This window comes from Papio anubis, chromosome 6 (genome assembly GCF_008728515.1).
Source record: "Papio anubis isolate 15944 chromosome 6, Panubis1.0, whole genome shotgun sequence".
NCBI lineage: Eukaryota > Metazoa > Chordata > Mammalia > Primates > Cercopithecidae > Papio > Papio anubis.
The window spans coordinates 75,605,658-75,617,999 of NC_044981.1; the positions used below are offsets into that span (position 1 = coordinate 75,605,658).

Consider the following 12,342-nt stretch of genomic DNA (forward strand, 5'->3'; position numbering starts at 1 on the left):
TTTAAATTTTAGTCTTTGAACTTTTAAAGCCTCAAACATCTTTAGAGGCCGACTGCAGCAAATAAACAGAATATGTTGCAGAGAGATTTAGTGAAGAACAATTTTTTTTGCCATTGTTTCTCGCAGTGCTCTGCAGATGAAAATGGTGAGGAAACTGAGTGATAGTTCAAGACTGTATGCAGGGGAGAAATTGAAAGCAGAACCAAGCTTTTACAGATTTTACCTGGAAAAACAAAGTGGTTTAGATGAGGTGCTATTTCTTACCTTTATGATTGCTAATTTAGATTTTATAAAAATTGAAATGAGTTAATATTTTAAAATATTTAAGTATGTTCTCTGGACCACAATAAGCACAGTGTACTTTTTTAAAAAGTGATTTTATATAAGATTATAAATTACAGAAATGAATTGTCACTTCCTTGTTGTTGCTTATTTCTGATTTTAAAATAGCAAAATTTATAAAGCTATGGTTTTGAGAAAATAGTAGTAATTCATATTCTTATAATTGTTTTAATAATCTAAATTAATACATAAATTATTGGTTTAATGTTAAATTTTGATTTTAAAATTTACTTCAGTTTCTACAGGTAATATATTGAAATTCTGACAATTTTATATTAATGTATGATTTTATTCTGAACAGCTATTGAATTTGAATCACTAATTATTTCTATGCATGTATTAATACCATTCTCCAACTTTGTTTTAGGTAGCTAGATTGTATCCAGGGAAGCCCATTTAGATCAGAAATAACATTTCTTTCTCACTTCAAAAAATAAGCATCCACTTTAAAAATGGAATCTGAATTTAAATACAAATCCTAATTTAGGATTCTGTTCCATTCTTTAACTAGTGGAAAGAAATCTTAGCGCAAAAAAAAAAAAAAAAAAAACAAATTACCAGTAATTTGCATTAAAGAAGAAGAGATGGATTTTTTTTTTTAAGTCAGCAGACATTGAAGATGGTTCAGTGAAGTTAAGTAATAGAGATCTCAGATTTTAATTTAGTCAAGATTATGATTTTACATAGAAGCATTGTTGAAATAGGCTTGATAATAATGTTTTAAGTGTTATACAAATCTGGGTGAAATTATATTATGCATCTACTGTCTTACTCAGTTATATTGGTTCAGCTGTGTTTTAAGAGTGAGAGACCTTATATCAATGAGCGTTTGTTCTGTGCATCTCATGTGCATGGTCTTAATAAAATAAGCATACCTCTAACATTTGGGGGAGCATCCTATTAGTTCGGGGGTAGGTTAGAGACTCTGCTTTCCAAATAATTAATTTCATAGATCCATGCTCTTGAAAAATTGGTACATACTAATATATTTTTAAGCTTTATTTTTCACATATGCTATGTATTGTTTAAAGCATTAGCTTAAATGAAAAATAATATTTTACATTCGTAAAGTTGTGTTTATTTAATTCAGTAATGAAATTAATTTGGAGTTGTTGGCATATTGCCTTCACAGGTTTCTGTGACTCATTTGCTGAGAAAGTGTGATTCAAGAGACCAGAATCATTTTTTTCTCATTTGCTAAAACTCATGTTTTGACTATGGGCAAATGTTCATGGCAGATTTAAAACAAATTTAAAGTAAATATTCTGTGATAATATTTGGAAGCTGAGTGATGTCTGGCCTTACATAACTAGGACAAATATAAATCTCTGAGTTCACGGACTTTGGAAGTATCAACTATACATCATGTTAGAATACTGGTTTTGTTTTTCTCATATTCTTGGAGTTTAACTCTTATACTACTAATTATGACCTCTAGAAGGTAATTGCATTTAGAAGCAAAATATCTGCTGTTTCATTAATTTAATAATTAAGGACTAAATGGTGTTCCAATTTAGGTTTAAAAGTAAGCACATTCACACATCATTTAATGCTATTTCTTAATGTTTTTTTCCTACAGAAGAAATTATAGCTGCATGATCGCTATATGTCCTGTTCAATACTCATTATATTTATAATTTATATTATCTGTATATTTATTCATTATATTTATAATTTAGTCCTGTCCAAATAAAGTATATTTTCATAGTTAAGTGTGTTGTGGTAGTATAATGATTACATGAAATAACCTGGACCTTGTTGTTTGCAAAGTAAATTAAATGTTAATTTTCTGGGTTACTACTTGGAAATTAAGTTGTGGAATGATGTTTCTCATTGGTCCAAGGAGGAACATAAAATTCTGATTTATCAGATAATCCTACAGGAAACGTATGCCTGTTTTGACTTATGATATGTTTCTTATTACAATGTCCTGCTTTTCTGGCTTTCCGTTAAATGTTTAGAAAAATTAGTTAATAGTTTTGCAGGAAAAGAAAGGAAATGTATCAGTGTATACCAGCCATATAAGAAGTGGGAACATATATAAAAGACCTCTAATTTTCCGATCTCACTTTGAACTTTTCTTCACAGTTTTCCAGCTCAAGATGGTATGTAGTCTTGCACAATGGGCTGTAGCCAACTTTCCGTCAGAAGAACTGAGTAAAAATTATTCCAAAATTGTTCTTAGAAAGAAATCTGAGCCTGGAATTGTCTTGCATTAAAAAACAAAAAGCAAATGATTGCTTTAAAAACACACCAAAAGATATTGGATGGTCTTTATTCTTGACTCTGTTTTTTGAAGTGTGTATACGTTCATTACATCCAGTTGTCTATGGGCCTCTTTTACTCGTAACTTTTCGGAAGTTGACTGACAGGCCACTTTTTCTATAGTGGGAAAATAGGCGCTTTGTGTGCGCGGAGGGATTTCCAACCCCCCAGAACCAGCAATTAATGTTTGGGCATCCTGCTCCCCACCAGGGGGCAGCACCGGACACTGCCTTTCCTAGAGGCCTGAGTGCATTAAGGCTTTCTAGCAGTGCCCTCCACCCCTCTTCCTCATACAGCCCTTACATATTTTTGGTATTTTCTTACACATTTTAGGCTTAGTAAGTGTTTAATAAATGATAGCTGTTTAGGCATTGTGCTATACGGATTCTGCTTTTCAGGTTTGACCGTTCTGTGTACCTGAATTTTGTCTTTCGTGGTAATTTGGTCTATCATTTAAAATACCTTGTGTTTATTATAAATATGGGATACCTTTAACTTGTAAAGTCTAGCAATTATTGAGCACAACGACATGTCAGGCATGAAAGCAGGTACTTTTTATATGCTGCTGCAGAATCTGAGTAGACATAAAGGCAAGATAACAATAGAGTCATAAAACAATAGGAAAATGCAATAATGGGGAATTGTAATACTTCTATTTTGATGTTGAATAAACAGTACAAACCTCGGGGAGGTTAAATCACAATAGAACAAAGATCCCTTCAGATAGAATTCCAGATTCCATGCTGTATCAATTATATTATGAAACCTTGCCATAAAAAAAAAAAAAGTTGAGGGTGAATTAAGCCACGATGTGTAATGCCTGAGACAGAAATTTCAGTGATACAACTCCAGTGACACTGTGACAAGGAGAATTAGGGATGGACATACTTAAAACTTGAATGGAGAAATAGGGTTAGATATTGAGAGATCCCAAGGAAACCTGTGAAAACTCTAATATATGTGAATTTATGTACATGTAATATGTAACATATTACATTCATCAAAACATGGGAATAAATGACATACTCTTAATTTTTAAAAGCCCCATAAATATATTTTACTTAAAACCATAATGGATCTTATTCTTTTAATTTGTACTTCTCCTTTCTTACCTGCTAGAAAATTTAAAGGTTCTCTGTCTTTCCTAACTTTAACAAGATACTTTGTTTTCTAAAAATAAAACAAAACAAAAAGATAAATTTGTTTTATTTTGTTACAGAAAATAGTCAAATGAAGACAATTTATTTTGCCTGTGTCTATGATTGTAATGATTTGGAATTGTTATTTCACATTGTTTGCTTTCTTTTCTGGCTATAATGTGCATAGCAATCCAGATGGCTAATATATAAACAGTTGGAGTTATGCTTATTACAATCATTTAGTGTGGCTTAGGAGGTTCCCAGTACCCAGGACCATCTGTTCATTACTCTGTGTATTACCTTCATGATCAAGTTTGTGTTTTCAGCTCCTTCACATACCTTAGCCTCTACCTTTCTTTATATGTGAAAGAGGCTTCTAAGACTGAACTTAACTCATATGCCCCTCAAGGCTGTGTTGTCAGACCTTGATAATCCCAGCCTGCCTTCACACTACCATTCTTTTGTATTCCTAATTCATTTTTTTCCCCTTATCATTGCTATTCTCAATAGTAGTGTCTTAAAATTTGCAGAAGAGTGACTAAGAAAATGGGCTTTGTAGTCAGGTTTGAATCTTACTTGGCCGTGTGTGTAGCGATTTGATCTTGGGCAACCTCCTTTATCTTTATTTCCTCACCTGTGAAAAGGAGTATAATACTGACTTCATAGATTTGTTAAAATGGTTAAATGAGATAAAATGTAACTCATTTAGCCCATGCCTGGTTTCTTATTATTAACATAATTTAGAATGAAAATTCTCCTGTTGCAAAAAGGCATATTCAGAAGTAAATTCAAATATTATATTCTAAAATTTCACATGCATCTTTTGGAAGAAATATCTACTTTAAGCACCTGGCAATGTGAAAGCACATATGACAACAAAATATACGAAACTAAATCGTTGTTTTGGGGTTCATTTTCAGTCCTTCTTACTGGATCCTGGGTGCAACTTTAGACCCCAAATAGCTAGAGAAAAGTTTCTCTAGGTGCCTGTCTGTTGCTTCTGGTTACATGTTACACTATAATCTGCTTTGGAGCCTCACAGCCACATCTGTCATTGTTCCACGTGGCCTGAGCCAGCTTACATACACAGCTCTGTAGGGAGAAAGACCATAAACGAACACTCCCCATTTCTAGCCCATATTCTGCATAATACATGTAAGTCTCCCAGCAGCCCTGTAGGCTATGCCATTACTTAATTCCCAATTTATATGGCTTACTTTTTCTGAATGAAAAGTCATCAAATATGGTTTTTAAGATATGGAACAGAAGAATATGATTAATCTGAGTTGTCATGGAAATTCAGGGCACGTGGTTGCTATGGTTATGGCTTCATGTATTTATAATGGAGAGAAACTTTGTCTCCATTAATTTACAAACTTGCCAATGGGATTCAGTATTTGTTTTTCTGTGTGTGTGTCTGTGTGTGTGTGTGTGTGTGTGTACATACATATGTACATGTATACAGCTTCTGCCTGAAAACACTGAGGCGGAACAAGGATGTTCTGTTTTGGGGGTAGTGCAAAGAAACATACTACACATAAATTATTTATATGTGAACCAATTCAGTGAGAAGTAACTATACAGCTGCTTAATTGACCTAAGAGTCTTACTTCCAACTGCTTAAAAATAAGTATAAACTGAAGTTCGTGGAAAATATAACTTAAGGCTCTTTAATGTACTTTTGTTAGTAAAGAGAATTTCAAGCTGTTTCAGTCAGTCAGCGTATATTCTTTAAAAAACTGAACACCCTATTCATAGTCTTCTCTTATATATCCTTGAATTATCTTCCATGATTTTTACATTTTACATACTTATAATAGTGTTTAAGAACAACTTAATGCTACATAATTTACAGTCATCGTTTCCAAATTAAGGAAGCTGTATGTGTAAAATCACAAATTTATGTAACATCAAACAGGAACTTTTATTCATATAAGAAAACCATTATTCACTTTATTGTTTTCCTTTATTTCAGCATCATTTATTACAAAATTAATACTGTTTTCGAAACACCAAAACAATATATTATAAAGCACAACGTGGAGTTGTCTCTCACCTCCTTGTCATTCGCAGCCTCAAAGGGTAACCACTGTTTACAGTTCAAGTGTGTCTTCACAGCAGATGTTTTCCTATGCTCGTGCAAACATATAGATGTATTCCTGGAAAGAGTGAGGCTTGCATTCTTGAGGAGTTAGGAGCATTGCTATTTGAAAAAATAAAAACCCAGTTTGATGATGTTAGTCATTATGCTGAAAGGAGTGATTTTAACAAATACCAACAGATCTTCTTGTGGCAGGCCAACTTTCCAAGTTACTAGTTCAAGAGAATAGCCATTTTATAACAGGTATAAAATCAAAGGCGTTTGTTTAGTAAAATATTTTGCCCTTAATTTTCCATGGATAGCTTGTTTATGAAGAGTTCAGTATTCAGGGTAGATAGAAAAACAGCCCTGTGTCAGCTAAAGTAATAAAACCGACTTAATCCCAAATTGACAATTTAAAGCCCTTTAAAATGACTTATTGCAAACAAGAAACAATCCACCCAGTCTGTCATCTCTTTTCAGCTTATTAGTAGTGGAATCTCTTAGGTGGCTCTTTAAATCGTGTGTATTAAAAGTCCTAAAGTTGTTCGTGGAGATTTCCAGTTGCTAGGGAATACCAACACTTATTTGATGTTTGATATTGTAAATCGTGATAGTTATTGGGGCCAAAGGGAGGTCTGTAAATGTCCATTAGGTTCTTTTTGGAGCTAATTTGTGCTGTTTGCATTTTCTTTCTGCCCCAATACACTTGTCACTGGAAGAAATCACACAGAGGGTAGGGATAAAGCATGAAGTATCATGATTCCTTCATGTAAAAATTTTGCTCAAATTAAAATGTAAACATAGTATAATATGTAAAAAAAAAAAATTGGGCCTCCTTAAATCCTTTATAAAGGAAGACAATGTGTAAACATGTGAGTAAATACCAAGGTTTCATTTTAGGTAATAGCTGTGAATGTTAAAAGTAATATTATTTTCCTCAGAATAGTTTAATCACATATCTCTTAAATTTTTTAACTCTTTAAACATTTTATTTTCAGTCTGGGCTTGGGGGCTCACACCTGTAATCCCAGCACTTTGGGATGGTGAGGCTGGGCATCACTTGAGCCCAGGAGTTGAAGACCCCGTTTCTAGAAAGAAAGAATGAGAGAGAGGGAGGGAGGGAGGGGAGAGAAAGAGAGAGAAAGAAAGAGAGAAAGGACAGGAAAGAGAGAGAGAGCAAGAGAAAGGAAGGAAGGGAGGGAGGGAGGGAGAGAGGGAGGGAGGGAAGGCTAGGCGTGTTGGTGTGCACAAGTGGTCACAGCTACTTGGTAGTCTGAGGTGGGAGGATTGCTTGAGACTGGAAGGTCGAGGTTGCAGTGACCCGTGTTTGTACCATTGCACTTCACCCTGGGCGAGAGAGTGAGACCCTATTTCAAAATAAATTCAAATTTGAATATTTTACTTGAGTAACGTTTTTTTCTCCTGAAAATAATTTTCTACAGTGTCCTACTGGGGTTGAGGTTTTACATGTTTAAACCAGATCTCTAGCCTCCTGGGGCTCATAGTCTCTCGTGGAAGACAGATAATTGGGCAACTGCGATGGATTATGCTGAGTTCAGTGCTTTGGGAGCTCAGAGCAGAAGCCCCTCCCTCGTCTGCCTTGTAGGGTTGGGGAGGTGCTGTCAAGGAAGGCTTCCCAGCAGGAGTGATTCCTGAGGTAATAACCTGAGATTTGTACACACATCAGTCAGGCAAAGAGCTGTGGCCTTGGGGTGTGAGTGGCCAGAGACCCAGCAGCATCTACAGAAGCCAGACTATGAGAGAGATGAGAACACAGTCAAGTAACTGATAGAAGTTCAGTCTGGCTGGGACATGGAGGAATTATGAACATTTATTATGAAAGTAATACATGTTCATTGTATAAAATATCAGAAAAACAGGAAATGAGAAAGTGTATATTATTGCCAGTTTCATGTTGCAGAGTTAACTACTGTGAACATTTGCTGAATTTTTATAATTCTTTCCATTTATATTCATAGAACAGCATGTTTGATATTATCGGCAGTTTGGCTTAGACAATAGATATATATACAGGTATAATGCATGTGCATACATGAAAACAGATAGTAAAACTGGGATCATGCTAACATGCTGTTACCTGCTTTTTTCATATTACAGTATACTTAAATATTTTTAATGTCCTTAGATGCAATTGTATTTTGAGTGAGTGAAATATTTCAAGTTGCACTATTTCATTTCTGTGAATAAAAAAAATTCTTGAAGTAACCATCCTGATTCTGTCTGCAGGAGGAATGTTTCTTGAACCTAGAGGCTCCTATATCAAGAGTGTGTGGTTATGACACACCATTTCCTCACATTTTTGAACCATTCTACATCCCAGACAAATGGAAGTGTTATGATGCCCTTCGAAAAATGATCAACTACTGACCATATAGGTAAGTATACATTTTGAGAAAGCTATTATGTGCCCCTGACATTAACGTACTATTAACCAAGACACAGCAATCATCAGTGTTTTGTATTTTGGTATAAGGCAACTTTCAGAAGAAACTATGTGCTTTAGAAAAAAATTCAAATTTATAGTAGTATATTTACATTTTTGTTGTTGTTGTTCTGAGATGGAGTCTCACTCTGTCGCCCAGGCTAGACTGCAGTAGTGCGATCTCAGGTCACTGCAACCTCCCCCCTACCCCCGAATTCAAGCGATTCTCCTGCTTCAGCCTCCTGAGTAGCTGGGATTACAGACACCTGCCACCATGCCCAGCTAATTTTTGTGTTTTTATTGGAGGTAGAGTTTCACTATGTTGGCTCGGCTCATTTCAAACTCCTGACCTCAAGTGATCCACCCGCTTCAGCCTCCCGAAGTGCTGGGATTACAGGCGTGAGCCACTGCACTTGGCTATATTTACATTTAATAGAAACATATCTAGCATATGTATATGTGATTTCTTTTTTTCTTTTTTCTTTCTTTTTTTTTTTTTTTTGAGAGGGACTCGCTCTGTCACCAGGCTGGAGTGCAGTGGTGCAGTCTTGGCTCACTGCAACCTCCACCTCCCGGGTTCAAGCGATTGTCCTGCCTCTGTCTCCTGAGTAGCTGGGACTACAGGTGTGCATCACCGATATGCCAAGCTAATTTTTTATATTTTTAGTAGAGATGGGGTTTCACCATGTTAGCCAGGATGGTCTTGATCTCTTGATCTTGTGATCTGCCTGCCCTGGCCTCCCGAAGTGCTGGAATTACAGGCGTGAGCCACCGTGCCTGGCCTGTATATGTGATTTCTAAAAAATAGATGCATGCATATGTTAACATTGAATACTCAATCACTAGATGAAGATGCTCTCTACCATGGTTTAGATTGCAAGTGTACTTTGTACCATTGTTTCAACTTCAACCTTAATTTTTGTGTATATTTTTTCAACTACTTAAACTGTTCATGAATAGGCATACTTTCTGTATTTAATAATGGCCCCTCAAGCACCATTAATTTACATTCTAGTTATTTACATGACAATTCATGACATTCTGAAATGTGCCTGTATATTATCTGAAAAATGGATTTCTTAAGCAAAAGATCTCTTTATTGTATATAAGGGAAAATTTTACTTGAAAAAAACAAACCAACCCCAAAACCCAGCACCACTACCATTTCCAGATCCTTTTTTAGCAAGTGAATATTTTTTACATAGTGGATAATAAATGGTATTTATTAATTATGATTTTCTAAGTCATGCTTATCAGCCCCTTCAGTGGTGTTATTCTAACAAAATGAATACATTACAAATTATTAAGTTAGTTTTTCAGAGTTTTCATACAGAAGTTACTATCACTGACACACCGATTTTGAAATGTTTCAAATGAGTAGATACGATTAGATCCTTTACATTTTAATATCTAGTTTTTCCAAAAATGATAGTAATATCTTTTGAAGAACCATGTTTTTTTCCAAAGCAAAATAAACTCTGTGTAATGGCACATTCTCTACTTTTTAAAGATCAGAAATGCTAGAATTCTTGACTTTTGTGTATGGGTAGTAAATCTAGCTCACAGAAAATCAGAGTGAAATGCCTTTACATTTGTGCGGATAGAGAAGTTAACTCTCCCTCATATGTCACTGTGCTACCATAATCCCTACATTTTCTGTGGTTCTAGTCTACGAATATCGTTATAGATGGAAGTTAGGACCATTGGCCCACAGATGCCTAGTATTCTCTCAGATATACAGGTGTAGATGCTGTATTTCTGATGTCTTCTCGATGTCTGTGAAAGCAACTGGCATCTACAATGAATCACACTTAGAACTGGTTAGAGGACTCCCTCACTTTTGTTGTCCATGTGGTTCCCTTCCGTGGACCAGCCATAATAAAAAGCCAAGGTAATAATGGTGGCCACGTGCCTCGTTGCTATTTTTAAAGTAATATTCAGATGTGGTTTTAAATTTAGATTATGTATTCCTTTTGAAACATAAGAAAAACATTTAAACCTATGCTGAAAATATGATAAAAGAAAAACAACTCCAATATGCTAAAAGTTAAATATGGTATTAAAGAAAATAGTCATGTATGCAATTGAGAATGTCTATAATTTCTTTTACAGAAAAGCTGGAAGATTTTAACTAGATATGGAAATATTTTTTCTGAATTTTTTTTTTTATATTTCCTCAGACTTACCTCTTTTTGAAAAGAGAGTTTTTATTAAATGAACCATCATGATACTGGCTGAAAAGTTCTACCTTCTATTATTGTATTGTAACACATATGTATTGATGATTTTCATTAAGAGTTTCAGATTAACTTTGAAAAATATTCCACTTGGTAATCTTATAAATTCTATTTAATTACATCTGTAAATATTGTGTGTGTGATAGTATTCAATAAAGTAAAATCAAATTGTCTTTGGGTTGTATGTGTTCTTTTTTTTTCCTTTAGCAAAAAGTTTTTGTTTGAGAGTAATAGCTTGTGAACTTGTTAATTAAATCTGAATTAAAGTACAGTATTCACTATAGAAATGGTGGCTTTTCAACTTTATTGTATTTGGTTCAGTTCTTTATGACCAGGATGGTTATATGTTGACAGAACTTTTAGAAGACTGTTTTCCCTCATTCTTCCCTCTTGCCTGAACAAGGTGTCGTAATGAATGTACTCACCTCCCCACTGTGTGGTGGGGCAGAATTTTTCCTACTGCCTCTCTTCCGTGAGATGGATAGCATAAGCCTGTCCATTACAAAACTGCCAAGTTTTAGCTGTAGCTGTAGTGTTTTGCCATGATGTTGCAAAGCAATTTTTGCCCATGTTCTTTATGTTATTACTTGGATAAAAAGGAAAAACAACATTAGCAGCAACAGATGACTCTGACACGAGGAAACCTCCTTGTAGGGGACATTGTCCAGTCCTCTTGTTTCTTACTCTGCCTCTTCTGCTCTTCACCACATTTTAGACAAGCCTTAGTCTGTCTAAAAAACAATTCCTCCAGCAGAACCCCTCACCCCGACACACCTCCCCTCCCATAGTTCCAGAAGGTTTCCTCTCATGGGTTCCAGGAAAATGGTCTCTACCCCCGTAAAGCGAAGAATGAGGGTTGTCATGTTTTCCTTTCTCTAGAAACACTGGAAAAAAGAAAAAACAAACAAATGCTTTTCTATGAGCTACAATTGTATTTGTCCCTTTAAAACTGTAATTTAACAAGTTGTGTCCTATCTATTTTTACCAGCAATTTGAAGGAGGATACAGAAGGTAACTTTTGTAGATTACCGGAAACTTGGAGGCAAAGTAAAGGCACTTGATCACAGAGTCTGAATAACTATGGTCTGAAATAATGAACCAAATCATTTGTAAAAATAAAACCCTGTCCTTGCATTAAAAATAGAAAAACTTGTACAGCATAGGAAGGGAAAAGATGTAGTTTGTCAGCAACAAGTTTGGAAAAGATTTAGGGAGTCCAGTTGGCTTACCATACAGAACATTCTGAGTTTAAGATGCCAAAACTCAGTATGGACTTTGGCTTTGGTCTTTGTTCTCCACTAATGGCTGAAAGCATCCTACAGGGAACTCTGCACTGACACAGTCAGTCCAGCAGAACAGGACATGTACGGTGGTCTGCCACCTTGGCCTACAGTGGGTTATAGTTAAACATATTGATTTTAGTGGAACTAATTTTTTATGGCTGTTGTATCTTTCTGATGCTGTATTTTCTATTCATTTGGTATTTTAAGGATTTTCTCTTAGCTATTTTAATTTTACTTTCTTTAACTCTATTTTTGAGATAGCAAGTGTGAGAATAACTGTGAGGATGATCTGTGTACTATATGCCTGCATTTGAGAGCCTCTTTTCACCTCTAGTTAGCCCTGCAGTCCCCACCAGTAAACACTCCCTTCTCTTCCAATAAACCTTTACAGTTAACACTAAACTCAATCTATGGCATAAGACATACATACACATTTAATTTATTGCCAAAAATACATTTTTACATGAAAGAAAGAGTCCATATTATGAAAATAAGAAAATAGTGGCAAGAAGGCCCTTGAGAGATTTTAAATGAATGCCAGGTCCAAAAT

The 12,342-nt window shown here is 35.1% G+C and overlaps 1 protein-coding gene across 2 annotated transcripts in view; it reads left to right on the forward strand.

The window, feature by feature from the left end:
• Positions 1-10,682, forward strand: part of BCKDHB (branched chain keto acid dehydrogenase E1 subunit beta) — a 255,409-nt gene extending 244,727 nt beyond the window's left edge. The window contains exons 10-11 of one of the 2 annotated variants that reach the window (XM_009205577.4): positions 8,077-8,225; positions 10,385-10,682. In XM_009205577.4, coding sequence (XP_009203841.1) covers positions 8,077-8,217 — 141 coding nt within the window. In that variant the 3' untranslated portion in view covers positions 8,218-8,225; positions 10,385-10,682. The remainder of the gene's footprint in view (positions 1-8,076; positions 8,226-10,384) is intronic. The other variant, XM_009205578.4, reaches the window with a different exon arrangement.
• Positions 10,683-12,342: the final 1,660 nt, after the last annotated feature.